The sequence below is a fragment of the Mercurialis annua genome, linkage group LG2 (genome assembly GCF_937616625.2).
Source record: "Mercurialis annua linkage group LG2, ddMerAnnu1.2, whole genome shotgun sequence".
Lineage (NCBI taxonomy): Eukaryota > Viridiplantae > Streptophyta > Magnoliopsida > Malpighiales > Euphorbiaceae > Mercurialis > Mercurialis annua.
The window spans coordinates 11,785,087-11,807,953 of NC_065571.1; the positions used below are offsets into that span (position 1 = coordinate 11,785,087).

General features: G+C 35.3%; 2 protein-coding genes across 9 annotated transcripts; one reads left to right on the forward strand and one right to left on the reverse strand.

Annotated features, from left to right (window-relative positions):
* Positions 1–11,058: 11,058 nt before the first annotated feature.
* Positions 11,059–14,147, reverse strand: LOC126667855 (hexokinase-3-like). 8 transcript variants are annotated; one of them, XM_056104531.1, is made up of 6 exons: positions 13,617–14,147; positions 13,244–13,314; positions 13,029–13,057; positions 12,001–12,101; positions 11,744–11,825; positions 11,059–11,619 (listed from the first exon to the last, which is right to left on the reverse strand). In XM_056104531.1, exons 3-6 carry the CDS (start codon positions 13,029–13,031, stop codon positions 11,236–11,238), a joined length of 570 nt encoding a protein of 189 aa, XP_055960506.1. In that variant the 5' UTR covers positions 13,032–13,057; positions 13,244–13,314; positions 13,617–14,147; the 3' UTR covers positions 11,059–11,235. The 8 variants fall into 8 exon arrangements, with proteins under 8 accessions (XP_055960506.1, XP_055960504.1, XP_055960509.1 ...); XM_056104529.1 differs by having other exon boundaries at positions 13,244–13,326; XM_056104534.1 differs by having other exon boundaries at positions 12,001–12,658; positions 13,244–13,326; positions 13,617–14,145.
* A 6,458-nt stretch (positions 14,148–20,605) lies between these two features.
* Positions 20,606–22,291, forward strand: LOC126666891 (uncharacterized). The gene is made up of 2 exons (XM_050359790.2): positions 20,606–20,825; positions 21,809–22,291. Exons 1-2 carry the CDS (start codon positions 20,693–20,695, stop codon positions 22,093–22,095), a joined length of 420 nt encoding a protein of 139 aa, XP_050215747.1. The 5' UTR covers positions 20,606–20,692; the 3' UTR covers positions 22,096–22,291.
* Positions 22,292–22,867: the final 576 nt, after the last annotated feature.

The following is a 22,867-nucleotide window of genomic DNA, read 5'->3' on the forward strand; positions in this document are numbered from 1 at the left end:
GATTTTGTGGACACAGAAGCACGGCTTCCGCCGGTAGATAAAGATGCGTGGAAGAAGACACTGCATCCGGGGTTTGAGGGTTTTCTCCACGTGTACGAGAAATACTATGAACAGATTGACTACATGGTGTGAGTTTCTTTAATTTTGGGAATGTTGCCTCCAGGTCCGAATTAATTTTGCTATTTTGGGTTGCCGAGACGGACCGTCGTTAGGACGGGTAGTGGCCATGGCCCCTTCAAGGTTTAAACAGAAATGTAAAATTATATGCATCTTTAGTGGATTAGTTGTTTTAGAGAATTTTAAGTTTATTGTTGGGCCATCATCAGTGTCATCATCATGATAATTGTTGATGTTAAAAGCAGATTGTAATTGTGTTTGTGTTGTCTGCTTTCCTGTTTTGGCTAATGGCTTAGCATTGCCTTCTAGAGGTTGTCTGTTTTAGCCATATTCTGGCTTGTTGTAATCTGGCCGTTTTCAAAGAAAAAAAATTGTTTCCTTTCGGTGATTGCTTCCTTTTGGTTAGTGTGTAATGCGGCCGAATGTCCAGTTATTAAATATCTGGGGCTTTTAATTTTGATGATTAAGTTAATTCGAATTGAAAGCTAAATGTTTTGTTCTTTTAAATCTGGATGTTCTGGTTAATACTTTTGTTTTTTTTCTTAACGAATAGTTTTGTTTTTGTTTACGATCAGCTTATTGCACTCTTGCTGGGATACATTGTCGGTGCTTTCACAGCATGGGCATTGCTACACAAGGAGAAGGCAAAGGAGACCGAAAAAACCCAATTTCTGTGCAGAAGCAACTCTCCCATTCCATAGAGGCAGCCCTCCTCTGTCATAGAGGCACCTCTACCGCCAGTGGTGGACGAGGAGGATTTTCATCTTGAGAGGTCATTCTCTTCCACGGGGGAGGAGGATGATTTTCAGCTGGAGGCGTCATCATTCTTGTCCACAGAGGCACAGCTACTAAAGGAAGATGATTTTCAGCCTGACAGAGAGGCAGAGCTATCAAAGGAAGACGATTTTCAATCTGACAGAGAGGCGGAACTATCAGAGGAAGACGATTTTCAGTCTGACAGAGAGGCGGAGCTATCAGAGTAAGATGATTTGCAGTCTTACAGAGAGGCGGAGCTATCAGAGGAAGACGATTTTCAGTCTGACAGAGAGGCAGAGCTACCAGAAGAAGAGGATTTTCAGCCTGACAGAGAGGCAGAGCTACCAGAAGAAGATGATTTTCAGCCTGACAGAGAGGCAGAGCTACCAGAGGAAGATAATTTTGTGGACACAGAAGCACGGCTGCCGCCGGTAGATAAAGATGCGTGGAAGAAGACACTGCCTCCGGGGTATGAGGGTTTTCTCCACGTGTACGAGAAATACTATGAATAGATTGACTTCATGGTGTGAGTTTCTTTAATTTTGGGAATGTTGCCTCCAGGTCCGAATTCATTTTGCTATTTTGGGTTGCCGAGACGGACCGTCATTAGGACGGGTAATGGCCATGGCCCCCTCAAGGTTTAAACAGAAATGTAAAATTATATGCATCTTTAGTGGATTAGTTGTTTTAGAGAATTTTAAGTTTATTGTTGGGCCATCATTAGTGTCATCATCATGATAATTGTTGATGTTAAAAGCAGATTGTAATTGTGTTTGTGTTGTCTGCTTTCCTATTTTGGCTAATGGCTTAGCATTGCCTTCTAGAGGTTGTCTGTTTTAGCCATATTCTGGCTTGTTGTAATTTGGACGTTTTCAAAGAAATAAAATTGTTTCCTTTCGGTGATTGCTTCCTTTTGGTTAGTGTGCAATGCGGCAGAATGTCCAGTTATCAAATATATGGGGCTTTTAATTTTGATGATTAAGTTAATTCGAATTGAAGGCTGAATGTTTTGTTTTTTTAAAGATGAATATTCTGGTTATTACTTCTGTTCTTTTTTCTTAACGAATAGTTTTGTATTTGTTTCCGATCAGCTTATTGCTCTCTTGCTGGGATACATTGTCGGTGCTTTCACAGCATGGGCATTGCTACCCAAGGAGAAGGTAAAGGAGACCGAAAAAACCCAATTTCTGTGCAGAAGCAACTCTCCCATTCCATAGAGGCAGCCCTCCTCTGTCATAGAGACACCTCTACCGCCAGTGGTGGAGGAGGAGGATTTTCATCTTGAGGGGTCATTCTCTTCCACGGGGGAGGAGGATGATTTTAAGCTGGAGGCGTCATTATTCTTGTCCACAGAGGCACAGCTACTACAGGAAGATAATTTTCAGCCTGACAGAAAGGCGGAGCTATCAGAGGAAGACGATTTTCTGTCTGACAGAGAGGCGGAGCTATCAGAGGAAGACGATTTTTAGTCTGACAGAGAGGCGGAGCTATCAGAGTAAGACGATTTTCAGTCTCACAGAGAGGCGGAGCTATCAGAGGAAGACGATTTTCAGTCTGACAGAGAGGCAGAGCTACCAGAAGAAGAGGATTTCTAGCCTGACAGAGAGGCAGAGCTACCAGAAAAGGATGATTTTCAGCCTGACAGAGAGGCAGAGCTACCAGAGGAGGATGATTTTGTGGACACAGAAGCACGGCTGCCGCCGGTAGATAAAGATGCGTGGAAGAAGACACTGCCTCCGGGGTTTGAGGGTTTTCTCCACGTGTACGAGAAATACTATGAACAGATTGACTACATGGTGTGAGTTTCTTTAATTTTGGGAATGTTGCCTCCAGGTCCGAATTAATTTTGCTATTTTGGGTTGACGAGACGGACCGTCATTAGGACGGGTAGTGGCAATGGCCCCTTCAAGGTTTAAACAGAAATGTAAAATTATATGCATCTTTAGTGGATTAGTTGTTTTAGAGAATTTTAAGTTTATTGTTGGGCCATCCTCAGTGTCATCATCATGATAATTGTTGATGTTAAAAGTAGATTGTAATTGTGTTTGTGTTGTCTGCTTTCCTGTTTTGGCTAATGGCTTAGCATTTCCATCTAGAGGTTGTCTGTTTTAGCCATATTCTGGCTTGTTGTAATCTGGCCGTTTTCAAAGAAATAAAATTGTTTCCTTTCGGTGATTGCTTCCTTTTGGTTAGTGTGTAATGCGGCCGAATGTCCAGTTATCAAATATATGGGGCTTTTAATTTTGATGATTAAGTTAATTCGAATTGAAGGCTGAATGTTTTGTTTTTTTAAAGATGGATGTTCTGGTTATTACTTCTGTTTTTTTTCTTAACGAATAGTTTTGTTTTTGTTTCCGATCAGCTTATTGCACTCTTGCTGGGATACATTGTCGGTGTTTTCACAGCATGGGCATTGCTACGCAAGTAGAAGGTAAAGGAGACCGAAAGAACCCAATTTCTGTGCAGAAGCAACTCTCCCATTCCATAGAGGCAGCCCACCTCTGTCATAGAGGCACCTCTACCGCCAGTGGTGGAGGAGGAGGATTTTCATCTTGAGGGGTCATTCTCTTCCACGGGGGAGGAGGATGATTTTCAGCTGGAGGCGTCATTATTCTTGTCCACAGAGGCACAGCTACTAAAGGAAGATGATTTTCAGCCTGACAGAGAGGCGGAGCTATCAGAGGAAGACGATTTTCTGTGTGACAAAGAGGCAGAGCTATTAGAGGAAGACGATTTTTAGTCTGACAGAGAGGCGGAGCTATCAGAGTAAGACGATTTTAAGTCTCACATAGAGGCGGAGCTATCAGAGGAAGACGATTTTCAGTCTGACAGAGAGGTAGAGCTACCAGAAGAAGAGGATTTCTAGCCTGACAGAGAGGCAGAGCTACCAGAAGAAGATGATTTTCAGCCTGACAGAGAGGCAGAGCTACCAGAGGAGGATGATTTTGTGGACACAGAAGCACGGCTGCCGCCGGTAGATAAAGATGCGTGGAAGAAGACACTGCCTCCGGGGTTTGAGGGTTTTCTCCACGTGTACGAGAAATACTATGAACAGATTGACTACATGGTGTGAGTTTCTTTAATTTTGGGAGTGTTGCCTCCAGGTCCGAATTAATTTTCCTATTTTGGGTTGCCGAGACGGACCGTCGTTAGGACGGGTAGTGGCCATGGCCCCTTCAAGGTTTAAACAGAAATGTAAAATTATATGCATATTTAGTGGATTAGTTGTTTTAGAGAATTTTAAGTTTATTGTTGGGCCATCATCAGTGTCATCATCATGATAATTTTTGATGTTAAAAGCAGATTGTAATTGTTTTTGTGTTGTCTGCTTTCCTGTTTTGGCTAATGGCTTAGCATTGCCTTCTAGAGGTTGTCTGTTTTAGACATATTCTGGCTTGTTGTAATCTGGCCGTTTTCAAAGAAATAAAATTGTTTCCTTTCGGTGATTGCTTCCTTTTGGTTAGTGTGTAATGCGGCCGAATGTCCAGTTATTAAATATCTGGGGCTTTTAATTTTGATGATTAAGTTAATTCGAATTGAAGGCAAAATGTTTTGTTCTTTCAAATCTGGATGTTCTGGTTAATATTTTTGTTTTTTTTTTCTTAACGAATAGTTTTGTTTTTGTTTACGATCAGCTTATTGCACTCTTGCTGGGATACATTGTCGGTGCTTTCACAGCATGGGCATTGCTACACAAGGAGAAGGCAAAGTAGACCGAAAAAACCCAATTTCTGTGCAGAAGCAACTCTCCCATTCCATAGAGGCAGCCGTCCTCTGTCATAGAGGCACCTCTACCGCCAGTGGTGGAGGAGGAGGATTTTCATCTTGAGGGGTCATTCTCTTCCACGGGGGAGGAGGATGAATTTCAGCTGGAGGCGTCATCATTCTTGTCTATAGAGGTACATCTACTAAAGGAAGATGATTTTCAGCCTGACAGAGAGGCAGAGCTATCAAAGGAAGACGATTTTCAATCTGACAGAGAGGCGGAGCTATCAGAGGAAGACGATTTTCAGTCTGACAGGGAGGCGGAGCTATCAGAATAAGATGATTTTCAGTCTTACAGAGAGGCGGAGCTATCAGAGGAAGACGATTTTCAGTCTGACAGAGAGGCAGAGCTAACAGAAAAAGATGATTTTCAGCCTGACAGAGAGGCAGAGCTACCAGAGGAGGATGATTTTGTGGACACAGAAGCATGGCTGCCGCCGGTAGATAAAGATGCGTGGAAGAAGACACTGCCTCCGGGGTTTGAGGGTTTTCTCCACGTGTACGAGAAATACTATGAACAGATTGACTACATGGTGTGAGTTTCTTTAATTTTGGGAATGTTGCCTCCAGGTCCGAATTAATTTTGCTATTTTGGGTTGCCGAGACGGACCGTCGTTAGGACGGGTAGTGGCCATGGCCCCTTCAAGGTTTAAACAGAAATGTAAAATTATATGCATCTTTAGTGGATTAATTGTTTTAGAGAATTTTAAGTTTATTGTTGGGCCATCATCAGTGTCATCATCATGATAATTTTTGATGTTAAAAGCAGATTGTAATTGTGTTTGTGTTGTCTGCTTTCCTGTTTTGGCTAATGGCTTAGCATTGCCTTCTAGAGGTTGTCTGTTTTAGACATATTCTGGCTTGTTGTAATCTGGCCGTTTTCAAAGAAATAAAATTGTTTCCTTTCGGTGATTGCTTCCTTTTGGTTAGTGTGTAATGCGGCCGAATGTCCAGTTATTAAATATCTGGGGCTTTTAATTTTGATGATTAAGTTAATTCGAATTGAAGGTTAAATGTTTTGTTCTTTAAAATCTGGATGTTCTGGTTAATACTTTTGTTTTTTTTTCTTAACGAATAGTTTTGTTTTTGTTTACGATCAGCTTATTGCACTCTTGCTGGGATACATTGTCGGTGCTTTCACGGCATGGGCATTGCTACACAAGGAGAAGGCAAAGTAGACCGAAAAAACCCAATTTCTGTGCAGAAGCAACTCTCCCATTCCATAGAGGCAGCCCTCCTCTGTCATAGAGGCACCTCTACCGCCAGTGGTGGAGGAGGAGGATTTTCATCTTGAGGGGTCATTCTCTTCCACGGGGGAGGATGATGATTTTCAGCTGGAGGCGTCATTATTCTTGTCCACAGAGGCACAACTACTAAAGGAAGATGATTTTCAGCCTGACAGAGAGGCGGAGCTATCAGAGGAAGACGATTTTCTGTGTGACAAAGAGGCAGAGCTATCAGAGGAAGACGATTTTTAGTCTGACAGAGAGGCGGAGCTATCAGAGTAAGACGATTTTCAGTCTCACAGAGAGGCGGAGCTATCAGAGGAAGACGATTTTCAGTCTGACAGAGAGGCAGAGCTACCAGAAGAAGAGGATTTCTAACCTGACAGAGAGGCAGAGCTACCAGAAGAAGATGATTTTCAGCCTGACAGAGAGGGAGAGCTACCAGAGGAAGATGATTTTGTGGACATAGAAGCACGGCTGCCGCCGGTAGATAAAGATGCGTGGAAGAAGACACTGCCTCCGGGGTTTGAGGGTTTTCTCCACGTGTACGAGAAATACTATGAACAGATTGACTACATGGTGTGAGTTTCTTTAATTTTGGGAATGTTGCCTCCAGGTCCGAATTAATTTTGCTATTTTGGGTTGCCGAGACGGACTGTCATTAGGACGGGTAGTGGCCATGGCCCCCTCAAGGTTTAAACAGAAATGTAAAATTATATGCATCTTTAATGGATTAGTTATTTTAGAGAATTTTAAGTTTATTGTTGAGCCATCATTAGTGTCATCGTCATGATAATTGTTGATGTTAAAAACAGATTGTAATTGTGTTTGTGTTGTCTGCTTTCCTATTTTGGCTAATGGCTTAGCATTGCCTTCTAGAGGTTGTCTGTTTTAGCCATATTCTGGCTTGTTGTAATCTGGCCGTTTTCAAAGAAATAAAATTGTTTCCTTTCGGTGATTGCTTCCTTTTGGTTAGTGTGTAATACGGCCGAATGTCCAGTTATCAAATATATGGGGCTTTTTAATTTTGATGATTAAGTTAATTCGAATTGAAGGCTGAATGTTTTGTTTTTTTTAAAGATGAATGTTCTGGTTATTACTTCTGTTTTTCTTAACGAATAGTTTTGTTTTTGTTTACGATCAGCTTATTGCACTCTTGCTGGGATACATTGTCGGTGCTTTCACAGCATGGGCATTGCTACACAAGGAGAAGGCAAAGTAGACCGAAAAAACCCAATTTCTGTGCAGAAGCAACTCTCCCATTCCATAGAGGCAGCCCTCCTCTGTCATAGAGGCACCTCTACCGCCAGTGGTGGAGGAGGAGGATTTTCATCTTGAGAGGTCATTCTCTTCCACGGGGGAGGAGGATGATTTTCAGCTGGAGGCGTCATCATTCTTGTCCACAGAGGCACAGCTACTAAAGGAAGATGATTTTCAGCCTGACAGAGAGGCAGAGCTATCAAAGGAAGACGATTTTCAATCTGACAGAGAGGCGGAACTATCAGAGGAAGACGATTTTTAGTCTGACAGAGAGGCGGAGCTATCAGAGTAAGACGATTTTCAGTCTCACAGAGAGGCGGAGCTATCAGAGGAAGACGATTTTCAGTCTGACAAAGAGGCAGAGCTACCAGAAGAAGAGGATTTCTAACCTGACAGAGAGGCAGAGCTACCAGAAGAAGATGATTTTCAGCCTGACAGAGAGGGAGAGCTACCAGAGGAAGATGATTTTGTGGACACAGAAGCACGGCTGCCGCCGGTAGATAAAGATGCGTGGAAGAAGACACTGCCTCCGGGGTTTGAGGGTTTTCTCCACGTGTACGAGAAATACTATGAACAGATTGACTACATGGTGTGAGTTTCTTTAATTTTAGGAATGTTGCCTCCAAGTCCGAATTAATTTTGCTATTTTGGGTTGCCGAGACGGACCGTCGTTAGGACGGGTAGTGGCCATGGCCCCTTCAAGGTTTAAACAGAAATGTAAAATTATATGCATCTTTAGTGGATTAATTGTTTTAGAGAATTTTAAGTTTATTGTTGGGCCATCATCAGTGTCATCATCATGATAATTGTTGATGTTAAAAGCAGATTGTAATTGTGTTTGTGTTGTCTGCTTTCCTGTTTTGGCTAATGGCTTAGCATTGCCTTCTAGAGGTTGTCTGTTTTAGCCATATTCTGACTTGTTGTAATCTGGCCGTTTTCAAAGAAATAAAATTGTTTCCTTTCGGTGATTGCTTCCTTTTGGTTAGTGTGTAATGCGGCCGAATGTCCAGTTATTAAATATCTGGGGCTTTTAATTTTGATGATTAAGTTAATTCGAATTGAAGGCTAAATGTTTTGTTCTTTCAAATCTTGATGTTCTGGTTAATACTTTTGTTTTTTTTTTCTTAACGAATAGTTTTGTTTTTGTTTACGATCAGCTTATTGCACTCTTGCTGGGATACATTGTCGGTGCTTTCACAGCATGGGCATTGCTACACAAGGAGAAGACAAAGTAGACCGAAAAAACCCAATTTCTGTGCAGAAGCAACTCTCCCGTTCCATAGAGGCAGCCCTCCTCTGTCATAGAGGCACCTCTACCGCCAGTGGTGGAGGAGGAGGATTTTCATCTTGAGGGGTCATTCTCTTCCACGGGGGAGGAGGATGATTTTCAGCTGGAGGCGTCATCATTCTTGTCCACAGAGGCACAGCTACTAAAGGAAGATGATTTTCAGCCTGACAGAGAGGCGGAGCTATCAAAGGAAGACGATTTTCAATCTGACAGAGAGGCGGGGCTATCAGAGGAAGACGATTTTCAGTCTGACAGAGAGGCGGAGCTATCAGAGTAAGATGATTTTCAGTCTTACAGAGAGGCGGAGCTATCGGAGGAAGACGATTTTCAGTCTGACAGAGAGGCAGAGCTACCAGAAGAAGAGGATTTTCAGCCTGACAGAGAGGCAGAGCTACCAGAAGAAGATGATTTTCAGCCTGACAGAGAGGCAGAGCTACCAGAGGAAGATAATTTTGTGGACACAGAAGCACGGCTGCCGCCGGTAGATAAAGATGCGTGGAAGAAGACACTGCCTCCGGGGTATGAGGGTTTTCTCCACGTGTAAGATAAATACTATGAATAGATTGACTCCATGGTGTGAGTTTCTTTAATTTTGGGAATGTTGCCTCCAGGTCCGAATTAATTTTGCTATTTTGGGTTGCCGAGACGGACCGTCATTAGGACGGGTAGTGGCCATGGCCCCCTCAAGGTTTAAACAGAAATGTAAAATTATATGCATCTTTAGTGGATTAGTTGTTTTAGAGAATTTTAAGTTTATTGTTGGGCCATCATCAGTGTCATCATCATGATAATTGTTGATGTTAAAAGCAGATTGTAATTGTGTTTGTGTTGTCTGCTTTCCTATTTTGGCTAATGGCTTAGCATTGCCTTCTAGAGGTTGTCTGTTTTAGCCATATTCTAGCTTGTTGTAATCTGGCCGTTTTCAAAGAAATAAAATTGTTTCCTTTCGGTGATTGCTTCCTTTTGGTTAGTGTGCAATGCGGCCAAATGTCCAGTTATCAAATATATGGGGCTTTTAATTTTGATGATTAAGTTAATTCGAATTGAAGGCTGAATGTTTTGTTTTTTTAAAGATGGATGTTCTGGTTATTACTTCTGTTTTTTTTCTTAACGAATAGTTTTGTTTTTGTTTCCGATCAGCTTATTGCACTCTTGCTGGGATACATTGTCGGTGCTTTCACAGCATGGGCATTGCTACGCAAGGAGAAGGTAAAGGAGACCGAAAGAACCCAATTTCTGTGCAGAAGCAACTCTCCCATTCCATAGAGGCAGCCCTCCTCTGTCATAGAGGCACCTCTACCGCCAGTGGTGGAGGAGGATGATTTTCATCTTGAGGGGTCATTCTCTTCCACGGGGGAGGAGGATGATTTTCAGCTGGAGGCGTCATTATTCTTGTCCATAGAGGCACAGCTACTAAAGGAAGATGATTTTCAGCCTGACAGAGAGGCGGAGCTATCAGAGAAAGACGATTTTCAGTCTGACAGAGAGGCGAAGCTATCAGAGTAAGACGATTTTCAGTCTCACAGAGAGGCGGAGCTATAAGAGGAAGACGATTTTCAGTTTGACAGAGAGGCAGAGCTACAGAAGAAGAGGATTTTCAGCCTGACAGAGAGGCAGAGCTACCAGAAGAAGATGATTTTCAGCCTGATAGAGAGGCAGAGCTACCAGAGGAAGATGATTTTATGGACACAGAAGCACGGCTGCCGCCGGTAGATAAAGATGCGTGGAAGAAGACACTGCCTCCGGGGTATGAGGGTTTTCTCCACGTGTACGAGAAATACTATGAACAGATTGACTCCATGGTATGAGTTTCTTTAATTTTTGGAATGTTGCCTCAGGTCCGAATTAATTTTGCTATTTTGGGTTGCCGAGACGGACCGTCATTAGGACGGGTAGTGGCCATGGCCCCCTCAAGGTTTAAATAGTAATGTAAAATTATATGCATCTTTAGTGGATTAGTTGTTTTAAAGAATTTTAAGTTTATTGTTGGGCTATCATTAGTGTAAGTAATTAAACTACAAGTATCTCTAATTTATATATGTATTCATGGGTTTCACGTTTAATTTTTGATCTCAAATTTTTTCTATTTATATATATTTATTGATTCAATTATTATTTTTTATTTTAATTCAAAAATCAATTTTATATTTTATTCACAAACAACAATGGTACGATATTATAAATTATTATTATTTTATGAAATAAACTTTCCTCATTCCATTTTAAATGTTTTATCTTTTATTTTTATAATAATTTTATATCAATTTTAATTTGTTTACCCTTTTTCAAATTTAAATTAACTTTTATAAAAAAAATCGCTACTATTGGTAAGGATAAAGTTTAAAAATATCATAATAAATGCGTTTTAAATTTTAATGTAGAATAAAATGAGATTTTTTTAAAATAGAAGGAAAATAGTTTTGGTGATCAGTTGGCCTCCTTAAATATCCTTGCTAAATAGAGTACTTATTTTTATGAATATTGACACAATCAGTTATTGAAAGAAACAAAGCCAATACTATTAAATGCAAGATTTTCTAATTAAGGCATATTTTGACGAAGTGTAAACAGTGCAGTAAAGAAAGAGTCCATTTTCTTAGTCTTTTTTACAGTAAAAAATGGCAGGGACAATTAATTAATGATTATTGACATTGGAACTACGAAACATTATCAATTAGTTCTATCATTAAAATTTGAACTAAATTTAATTTAGTTGATTAAATTCTAATTTAACTAAGGACATTTTAGACAATTACTAAGTTTACTAACTTCTAAAAAAGGAAATCAGCCTATCAATTGCGGACAGAGGGAGTAATTTATATTTTATGGCTGATGTACCCTATCGACAATGCAGGAAGAATATGATGTGGCAAGAAGAGCGGCTCCGATGCCCGATCCATCTTCGGTGGCCTTCAGAATGACATGTTGGGCAACTTCTTCCCCAAGTAATTCATTGAAGGCCTCATGCAAGTAATCTCGGAACATCCTATAGCTTGTGTACAAACCACCTTCGATCGCCACAACCGTTCTTCTCATTTTTATGTCGCTTCTTCCTCCCTGTCCGCTGGTGATGCCTCCCGTCCCGTCACGCCCGATCTTCTTCAAGATTCCTACTATGCCAGCGGCTGCTAAACGAGCACCCCTTCTCGTCACCACGTCACATATTCTGACAACAAGCTTTCGGACCTTCAAAGGAGCTTCTGAGATCTAATACAAAGTAAGCAATTCCAATACGTATTCAAATTGTATTTAAATCATGGCAGTCATCTGACTTTTTAACATTTAATACAGCAAAATAGAATAAGCTACGCATGTGATGCACTGCACCTACCCCGAAAGTTTTTTTCAAGATGTGAGCTACTTCCTTCAGATCAGGAGAGTCGTCCTCGTGCATTTTAGCCACTAGAGGCGTTCTTCAGAGATAAAAAAAATTGACGAAGAATATCAGTCTATGCCAGAATAAAAACAAAATTGGTAACGAGACTATGTAAAAGCAAGTGCGGGTAAGATAACTAAAAGGAAACTGGTAACTGCTTTACGCAAAATTGCGCAGCACAGCACCATAGAGAGAGAGAGGGTCAAACATACGTCAAAATAAAGCGTTTCACCAATCTGGAAGACAGAGGTCCAAATATATCCGACTCTATTGTCATTCTAAGATACATTCCAGATATCATTTTCTCAAAACCCTGCAGTGATATCCATACAACATTGAGATGACTTCTTCATCGAAATACATATGGAGGAAAAAAAAGGTCTAATTACTTAAAAAAAAACCACCTTGTAATATTTTTTCGTTTATACCCTGACCAAGGAAAAAATTTATTTGTACCCTTTTTTTTATTTTTCGTTTTCAACTGTACCCAAAGTATTAAATTGAACGTTTTTCATTTAGTAAAAAATATAAAATAGTCCTTCATTTTTTAACCTATATTCTAATTAGATTTTAATGTTATTAATAATACAAAAATACCTTTTTATTTACAAAATTAAACTAATAATAATTATTTATTTTATATTAATTATCAATAACTTTTTCAAATTAAAAAACATAAAAATTAATATCTTTTACTTAAAAAAACAATTTACGTCAGTTTTTTTTAACCGGGCCTTGACACTTAATAATAGCATCCGTTCGTTCTAGATAGCAAGCATTAGTACCTGTCCCAATTATTACTGCAACAACAGTGTCAGCATCATGATAATTGTTGATGTTAAAAGTAGATTGTAATTGTGTTTGTGTTGTCTGCAAATAAATTGAGTTTATCACACCACAAATAAAAAGATAGTAATAGATTGACTCTAAACATTTTATAATGAAATTGCGGAGATTCATTCATCGTTTGCATAATCATGAAGTTCCATTTTAGATACAAGAATATGAAAGAAGACATATATCGTTTGGATCTATCATGTTTTTTTATCCTATTAGTTTATCTACAATGAACATGTTTCACTCGCTTACCACAATTGCCGAGTTTCATATTTTCCTATCCAAGATTCTACTTTTCCAAAATTTGGTTGTTACAGTTGCATCCTATGGAAGATTATTCAGTAACAAAATGTAAAAGAACTTGATAATCGGTTGCTATAAACATATTAAAAGAATTCCGTACCATGGCTGTAATATCTTGTACACTTGTTCCTGATAAAAATAAGAATCATGACAGAAATATTGCCACAAGAAAAGAAATTTATATAGTATTCATTTAGAGCATGAAGTTTATTGCTCTGTCAGCTCATCAATTGCCATAGAAAAATCAATAGGGATCTTTAATCTAAAAAATTAAATTTCTTGTTAACTTACGCTACTACAAAGGAAATGACTTACAGTTATAGGCATGGCTTATCTTGATTTGTAGCCAAACTTGCTTAGACTGAAGCAATGAAATTTGCATGTACCTTTACAGCAAGCTGAAACTTGATAAAAATGCAGAAGTATAAATAAAAATTACTATGTATATTTATTTTGTACCAAAACTGATGGATAAAGCCTCTAATTTCCTGAAAATTATTGCCGAATTTTAGCGGTACAAACTTCCAGAAATCTAATGGTTGAAACTCTTTTCTTAGGAATTAAAATATTAGTGATATAAGCACCTAAACCCATTTTATCGAGCACCTTATGTGCACGAGTCAGAGTATAGCAACCCAACAATATCGACACAACATAAAATTTCATAAAACTGAAAATCAAGTCTAACCTGAATTGTCGAGTTTCATATTTTCCGATCCGAGATTATGGTTGTCCGAAATCTGGTAGTTACAGTTGATTTACATGGAAAATTGAAAGGTAAAGATGGGGTGTTTGGCGTTTTTTTATGCTAAACCTGAATGTTAAATAATGCCGCAGATTTAAGCAAGGATGTGTAACGCCTGAAACACCAACAGAGATCAATTTGCTCGAACGGCTTGGAGAAGGTTGAACGGCGCGTAATATCTGTGAATGAGGTTTAACGTTACAGGTTGCTGAAGAGTTTTTATCCTTTACAGCAAGAACACAAATAACGTTTAAGAGAATTAAATGGGTTTGAAGAGTCCACATGTCACAATTAGAAAGCGCCACATGTCACAATTGTATTAAAAGTGAATTGGTAGCTCAGAATTATAATATAGTATAGATAGATTGTCATCGTCTTTTGCTTCTGCTTCTGCTTCTGCTTCAATAAATTTTATCATCACTTTCAATTTTTTCTTCTTTTTTTCTCCTCATCTCTACGATAGTCCTTCTTTGAGAAGATGGTATTGTTGTAGCTTATTCAATGTTTTTGATTTTTGTATTCAAGATGGATGTGGTTGTAGATGTGGACCCATCATTTGTTTTATTTGATCTAGTATAATATAACTCCTCTCGAGCTCCAACAACAGCATCAACCTCACCCTGTGTTAATCACCATCGGCAAAAAGCAAATAATCATCGTCACCATTGTGTTCATCCATTGTACCCATTTACCAGTCATTGCTATCATTTATATTCTTTAAACAAATTGGATCAAGGCGATCATGTGCTTTATATTGCTGCAACAACGCTCGATTCATATTTTATAAATACAAAATCATTCAAACGTTTTTGATCTAGTCTATTTTATTTTTTGTTATGAACCTGCAAAATATATTAATAAGCAATGATAACCAACAACCATGATCATACAACAAAACAATGAGCATTTAAATTTGTTCACTTGCATGCTCAAAATGCTCTAATTATGCTCATAACCTAATGAACTATAAGTGAGGTTAAGTATTTTGATAGCAAACTTTTACCCATTTGGGGTTGAAGATCCATAAAAAAATTTCACCATTCAGCTATCATGATCAAAAATAAAAAAACATCAAAACTCCAAAAATGACATTCATTTAAATCTCACATCAAATTTAATCTTATTTTTATACCTGTAGATTCTGTCTCCCTTTGCCTAATGCCCAAGTTTATGCCAAATAATTTTCCACATTTTGATATTGAATCAATTGATTTGTAATTTTATCTTGCTTTTCATGGCTTATGACTATATTTTCAAGACATTTTATATAGCCTATAACATTTTTTATTTCCTCTCCCTAAATGAGGTTTCATATGACAAACTCAACCCTTGATAATTCTACCACAAAGTTGCAAATTAAATTATTATCTTTGGTGGATTGGACATGCTGGAGTAATTCTATGAATGATCTTTTTAGCCATAGAGATCCCCCTCCATTTATCTAAAAAATTACATTACATTTGAACCAAACCCAGTTTTAAATCAGTCTTAAATTAATTTTACAAATTAATTACTATTTAATTCAATTACTAATCAGTTTCACATCACTTTTTAATCAGTTTCAAATCTGAATTAGTTATTATTTAAATCAATTACTAATCAGTTTCAAATATAATTCAAATTAATTTTAAATCATTTACTATTCAATTAGTTTCTGATCAATTAGAAACAACCAACTTTTAATATAATTATGGAAACAATCATAAATTAGTCCAATAATTACATTACATATTAGTATATTATTATTCAGATCAATTTCAAACTAGTTTTAAATTAATTTTAGATCAGCTTTTCGTCAATTTCTAATAAATTATCAATTTCTTTTTAATTACAAACATTCTACCTTTATATAAACATTCTAAAACAAACAAACTTATCTGACTTTTTTAAAACAAAAAAATCAATATAAGTCCATGTTTCTATCCCTATCAGTTTGTTAATTCATGTCAATAAAAGAAAAGAAGCTGAAGTAGAAAGAAATCTTGAAACATGAAGATTGTTCGTTAACAACACGTTTGAAAGTGGAGATATACTAGACGTTCTTTTCCTCTAAAAATAAGGAAAGAGTGGAAAGAGATGTGATACATGATAAATGAGAAAATTACACATATGGACTGATTGCGGGCTCAAATTACATGATCACTTTTTAGTCCAAAAAATTACACATTTACTCAAAAAAAACAAAAATATTACAGCAAATACATACACTTTGACTGAGTCAGCGCGCGTCACTGCGCGCTGACATCAGCGCGCGCGTCAGAAGGCCTGACGCACGCGTCAGGCCTTCTGACGCTTTGTCTAGCTGGTGCACAAGACATAACTGACCCGCCATTCTTTTGAATTGTTCAAATTTGAACAATTCAAAAGCACATGTCTTTTGAATTGTTCAATTTGAACAATTCAAAAGCTATTAATTTTTTTTTTGTTTTATTAAAAATATTATTTATATATTTCTTTTCATAAATAATTAGTTATTTATTATTTATTTAAATTATGCCAAGAATTAATTTGTTCTAAATAAATTTAAAAAAATATTAATTTTAACTAAAATTTAAACAATATAAATAATTGAATTAATAAAAATATATTAATTTTTTTAAATTTTGGATCAAGAAGTGAATTAGATGTAGTAAATAGAAAACTTAATTAATTGAATTAATTAAAATTTTAAATTGTTATTTTTTTATCAATTTAGTTGAATCAACCGATCTATATTTGATACATACAAAAGGTATTTAAAAATTATATTTTATGCATCCACGATACATATGCGATACACCTCAAATACATATCCACTACATAATTAATACATATAGATACGTATTCGTTGTTCGAAACCTTTTCCTTACTTTTTATGTCTTTTTTTTAAGTTCTATTACTAATATTTTTATACATATCAGAGACTTGTCAAAAATTTAATTGAATCAACCGTTGTATATTTGATACATACAAATGGCATTTAAAAAATATATTTTATGAATCACAGATACATATTGGATACATCTCCGATAACTATCCAAAACATTTCCAATACATATTTGATATATATTCGTTTTTTGAAAAAATTTCTTTATTTTTATATCTTTTTTTAAGTTCTATTACTAATATTTTTATACATATCAGAGACTTGTTGAAAATTTAATTGAATCAACCGATGTATATTTGATACATACAAATGGTATTTGAAAAATATATTTAATGAATTTTTGATACATATTTGATACATCTCCGATAAATGTCAAATACATATCCAATACATATTTGATACATATTCGTTGTTTGAATCCTTTTCTTTATTTTTATGTCTTTTTCTAAGTGTTATTACTGAATATATTTTTTTAAAATATATTAAATAGATAAATCGTTCATACATTATATATATATACTTAAAACATACATAATTTATACATAATATAATCATGAGGGTACTTTGATAATTTTATCTTTAATTAATAATAAATGTGGCTATTTTTATTTTTTTCATTTTTATATGACAAAAAAATTGTATTTTTTTTATTTTTATGAGACGGAAAAAATATTTTTTGTATATTTTATATTTTTAAAAACTAATATTTTTTATTTTTAAAATTAAAATTAATATTAAATAAGTAAATAAATATTTGTATTTTATAATTTATTAAAATATTAGTATTTTAAAATTTAAATTGAATAAGTAAATAAATAGGTAAGATGAAAAAAAATTAGATAAACCATTTATTTTAAATATGAGTTAGTAGTTATATATTAAATAAGTAAGTTTTATTTAATTTAATAAAAAAGTAAAAAAAAAAAGGAATAGGTAGCTGACCCGCGCGTCACCCGCGCGTCACTGGAACATGTGCACCAGCTGCATCAGGCCTACTGACGCATAGTAGGTACAAAATGTAATATTTTAATTAAAAGAGGTACCGTGTGTTATTTAATCTAAAATCAATTGTACCGCATGAAATAACTTGTACTTTTTTATATACATCTGTAACTAACCCATGATAAATTCACGTGTTTTAATAAATAGAGAGTTTGTTTTGGCTCTCTACATGTAGAGAGCCAAAATGACTCTTTATTTTTATTTTTGAAAATAGAGAGTCTACTGAATTTAACATTTTGTAATAACACTTTCTATAATACAGAATTTTAGCCATTTAAAGAGGCTATTGGAGATGCTCTTAGATGCGCGGACCTCATCTAAGTGTTTTCATCATCTTCATAATCTAGTCCTCCAAGTATGATACTTCATTAGCACTTATACTAGATGTGGCCTTTATCTTTTAAATTATTTATATATTTTAATTATATCTTTATAATTTAACAATTTTAATAATTAATTTATTTTTTAATATGAGGGACTTTTTTTACCTTTTTCTTTTTCCCTTCCCTTTTTCTCTTCTTCTTCTTTATTCCGACCACCGTCTGCCGCCACCTACCACCATCCGTCTCCATCCACCGCCACCTCCTCAGACGAAGAGCAGAGCTCCTCGTTTTAGAAGAACATATTTGCTCTTCAGGAGCAGATTGAGAAGCAGATATGTTGCTCCTCCAACGTGGAAGAGCAGATTTGCTACTCCACATACGAGGAGCATCAACTCCTCGCCCGAGGAGGTGGCGGTGGCTAGAGGATTCTAACGAAAGTTCCATGGCGGCGGCAATTTTCGGTTGATTATGTTTAGATGTTTAATTAGAATAATTATTTTTAATTAGGTTTAATTGGAGTTTTAATAGTATTTAATTAGTATTAAATTATGATTAATTATTTTTAATTTTTGAGTTTAGAAATCTCACTATCATTATAGGGGGATTTTATGTTAAAGGGTCTGATTTGATGTTAAATGACCAAGTTGCGAGTAGATTTGTATCAAAATCAGCGAGAATGACTTTTTTGATATATTATGTTAAGTTTAGGAGAATTGATCCCTTGTTTCTTAATTTTTATTATCTAAAATTAAACCATTATGTAAATATATCTCATGTGTATAATCCATCATAAAACATAACTAAAATTATAGAAAGAAAAGAAGGAGAAAGAAAGTGGAAGAAAAAAAATAAAAAAAAAAGTCATGGATAAAAGTTGGAAAAAGAGAAGTTTATCCAAATAAATTGCCTGCCACGTCAAAAACAATGGGATGTCATGTCATCGTGGGCCTCGAAGCCCAAATCCACCAGACCAAATTTTCAGTTTGTTTGAACTCGGAATCGACCTCAGTTTGGATAAGCAGCTTTGTATCGACAAAAGGAACAACTTTCCAGTTTTGCCCGCATCTTGAATCGGGCCGTACAGACAGATGACAAATAACTGTTAGGCGCCCTAGCATTAAGGTTCTAAAATATTTCTAATCTTATATGTATATCAACTACATATGGACATGTTTATATTGTTTAATGCTTTGAATGAATGTACAGATTCATTTTTAATAGATTTAATGAGATAATCACATTAATTTAGCTTTAAATCAATCAAATTACTTAGAAATCTGAAGATTCACATGAAAATATAATTAGTGATTGTATATACATTCAAGATGACGACCTTAAAAAAATCTCACATATATATCAAATTTAGGTTTTGTGCATGCAATCTGAATAAATTTTTCTATTTGTTATATGATTAGATGCTTGCTTAAAAGTAATTGCTACATGCTCATATGCCAATTCAGATCGAGTCATATGCGTGATTTTTCAACTTTCCATTATTTTCCAGACTTGTATACTTCCCAACACTATATCATTTGCATTATCGTGTATGTTGAGATGAGATATTTGTCTTCTAAGTTAATTTAATCAATAAAATGCAAGTCAAGAGTAGGGGTGTGTCCATAAACCTGATCTTTTGGTATGATGCACGATTTCTTATCCATAGGCGTGTGAGGTCAATATCATCGGTACAAAAGGTATTTCCTAACTGAATTAGGTGGCGACTTATTTAATTTAAAAACTAATCAGATCCGATTTTAATATATAAGTCTGGACAAGCGCCTTCAAAACCCGCTTCGCTCACAATATTATAAAGTGACAAATATCTATAAAACAAAAAAGAAATTATCTAAAGCGGCATTTTTTTAAAAAGAGATAAATTCATATTAAAGAAGAAGATTAAAGTACAAATCTGAAAACAACAAATAAATATATGGTCTTTCAAATATTCTAATCCAATAAGAAAATATGAAACAATAAAATATACAAGTAAAAGATAATAATCGAAAAAGAAAAATTAAGAACCAAATCCCGTTAAGGTGACACAACAAAGAACAAAATCCTGTTGAAGCGGCGTCTTAACTTGATCCTCGGTTGACTATGCTGTTAAACTGCTTGATTCTTTAAAGCTTTAAATCATGTAGACATGTTCTTCATCATGAATTTAAAGTTAGAAAACTACCAACAACCATTAAAATAAATATTAAAAAAAACAAACAATTAAAAAAAATATTAATTTTTTTTTCCAATATTTAGAGGTTCATGGATCATCATCTAGATAAAAAGTTTATAACATGCAAACCAAAAAATTTCAAAATTGTTTTTTGAATCATAAATTCTTAACATGCAAATCAAAAAAACTTAATAGAACCAAGATTTTTCAAAAAGCATTAAAAGAAACTTATAAAAGCACACCAAATTCCATCTATAGAGTAATTATTTAAAATAAAAACAACCTAAAAATGAAAATAAAAAAAAGGATGGTAGAGGAGGTGGTTTTTCTGCCAAAAAGGCGAAAAAAAACCCCCTTTAAATTAAGTTAATTGGGTTTTAGCTAGAGAGAAGGGGGAGAGGTTTTTAGAGAGAGAAAGGGTTTTTCGGGTAATTAAAGCGACATATTTTAACAAAGGGAGTAGCATATAGGATAAGTTAAATGGAATGTTTCAAAATAGGGGGTAAAAAGTAATAGGAGTAAATGTTAAGGAGGTTAATGCAATTTGCCCCATAAAAATCTTTAACGAAAGAGATAGAGAAATGCTCTGGGTTAAGCGAAGCACCAAAATTTAAAGAAATCATCACCGTGACGCTGCAACCAGAGAAGATTATTGAAAATGACTACCGCCATTAAAATCAACCAAACTCACAATCGAAATGACCCGAACCGTTTGATTACACGGATCCTAACGAACCTGTCCAAATTAGCCGTGGATTCTACCTTCAACGACTCTCTCAAAGGCGTCACCGGTTAGTTTTCTCTTCCTGTATTATGATAAACCTGGAATTAATTAAAGCTCTAATTGCTTGATTAAAGCTGTTATTATGGAATATTAGGGTTTCGTTATGAATTTTATGCGTTAGGATATGACTTATAGCTGAATATCAATTTAGGGGTAATGAATTGATTTGATGAAATGTTGAGAATCAGATGGCTGGGATATAGCAATTCAAACTTTCATTTTGAGCAGAATTGATCATTTAAAATTAAAATTTTATGGGAAAAATTTATTTGGGATTAACCTTTTTTGCTTGTCAGATAATCGACCTTTTGATTCACTACAAACCCTACCTCATTTTCTTAAAAATTTCCGATGGCAGTCCGGACTAGATTCTACATTAGGCTTTTAGTGGTTCCGCCACTGATCATAGGCTAAAGACGGAAGCTATTACTTTAGTCATCAGCAATGTAGAAATCTTGTTCTTTTCATTTGACGGTATTTCTGTGTTTAACTGTTTATCGTTTACATTTTTGTCTAGTCTCTTCTTATGCGTCAACCACCCTTCCTTTTTAATATATAGCCCTGAATTTGTTTTTCTGAAGCGTGTGGAAATGTTATTATATTCCGAGAAATGCTCAAATGCAATTGAGGACTAACAGACTAATGTGTGATTTCCCGTCTAGTTACATGCTCTGTTCCTATCTTAATACTCTATTGTGGATTTTACTTTTATGAGTTACGGAAGATGTTCTTTGGTTAAGTATTTCATGATCTGAATATATCGTTTAAAGCTTTTGGCTTTAAAATAGTTCCAGTTTGAATTTGTTTTAAAATGTATGGAATGTCCCTTATTTTATCTTATATGTTGATGCCTACCTGTTATAGATATATAAATACTAAATACAAGATCTGATTGCTCATTTCTAAGGGAGAGAGGGTCAAAGTATACCTCTTCATAGTTCCATTTTTTCATTCCTGAATCAAGTTTTCTCCGTGTACTTAATGTTGTAGGTCCTAGGAAACTTTATAAGATTGTGCAAGAGAGATTGAAGCGTCCACCAGCTTCACTCCCCTCAAGTCACTGTAAGAAACCCGAAGATGCAAAATTAGCAGCGGAGATGCGAATGAAAGTTGAAAAAATGATTGAAGATATGGCTAAGTTAAATCAGCAAGTTGAGACGTCAGCCAAGCGCATAGTAGAGGAAACTGAGCCTGTGAAGAAGGGACCAAATGAAGGCATCAAGAAATTGATGGTTTTGGAACCTGAGAAGAGAATTTTCATCCGGTCTCGGTTGTAATCTAAAGCTAACTGGGACAACCTTGGAATCTGTATTGTAAAAAGTGCGAAGCATCTGATATACATATGAACGTTAGCTCTCTTAGTATGGTGGATACGGAATGGCTGTACACTGTGATGTCTTTTAAATCTAAATCACAACTTGTAATATTAATATGTTGTGTTTTATCTATGAATATTCCAATAATTGTGATTTACCTTTGCATAGCTGATGTATGATAAAATTTAAAATAATTTTAAAAATGATCATAATTGACACAATACATACAAAATTGAGTAATCTGATGATTTTAAAAATATTGGTTAGAATCGACATCGTCCGTAAAGTATTAATATTTTTAAGACATCAAACCGTTATTAAGTTACATATAGTTCACCGCTATAATTATTTATATAAATCTTAACAAAAGTATATTAAGGAAATATTTTACACATTATTATTAAAAGAAATTATTAAGAAATTATTTTTAATATAATATTGATTATTATTATCAAAATTATTTTAGTAATTTTTTTGTCATTAATAAATTTATAAATTTATAATATTTATGTTAAAAAAAATATTTTCTTTCCGTTTTAGTAAAATTGTTTAAATTTTACAATAAATTTTAATAAGCATAGTAGATTTTTAATGACTTTTTGCATACTTTAATATTTTTTTAAAAAATTAGATAATATTTGTAATTTATAATAAAATACTGATTAGATATGATCAATTTTAAAATTTAAAATTCATTATATAATAAAATAAATTTAGGAGTTAGAATCTAATT

Coding starts and splice junctions, on each gene's coding strand:
- LOC126667855 (XM_056104531.1), bottom strand. Junction 11,826..12,000: donor GTGAAACGCTTTATTTTGAC/GTATGTTTGACC, acceptor TTATCTCTGAAG/AACGCCTCTAGTGGCTAAAA. Junction 11,620..11,743: donor TCTTGAAAAAAACTTTCGGG/GTAGGTGCAGTG, acceptor ACTTTGTATTAG/ATCTCAGAAGCTCCTTTGAA.
- LOC126666891 (XM_050359790.2), top strand. CDS start 20,693: ATGACTACCGCCATTAAAATCAACCAAACTCACAATCGAAATGACCCG. Junction 20,826..21,808: donor CTCTCTCAAAGGCGTCACCG/GTTAGTTTTCTC, acceptor TTAATGTTGTAG/GTCCTAGGAAACTTTATAAG.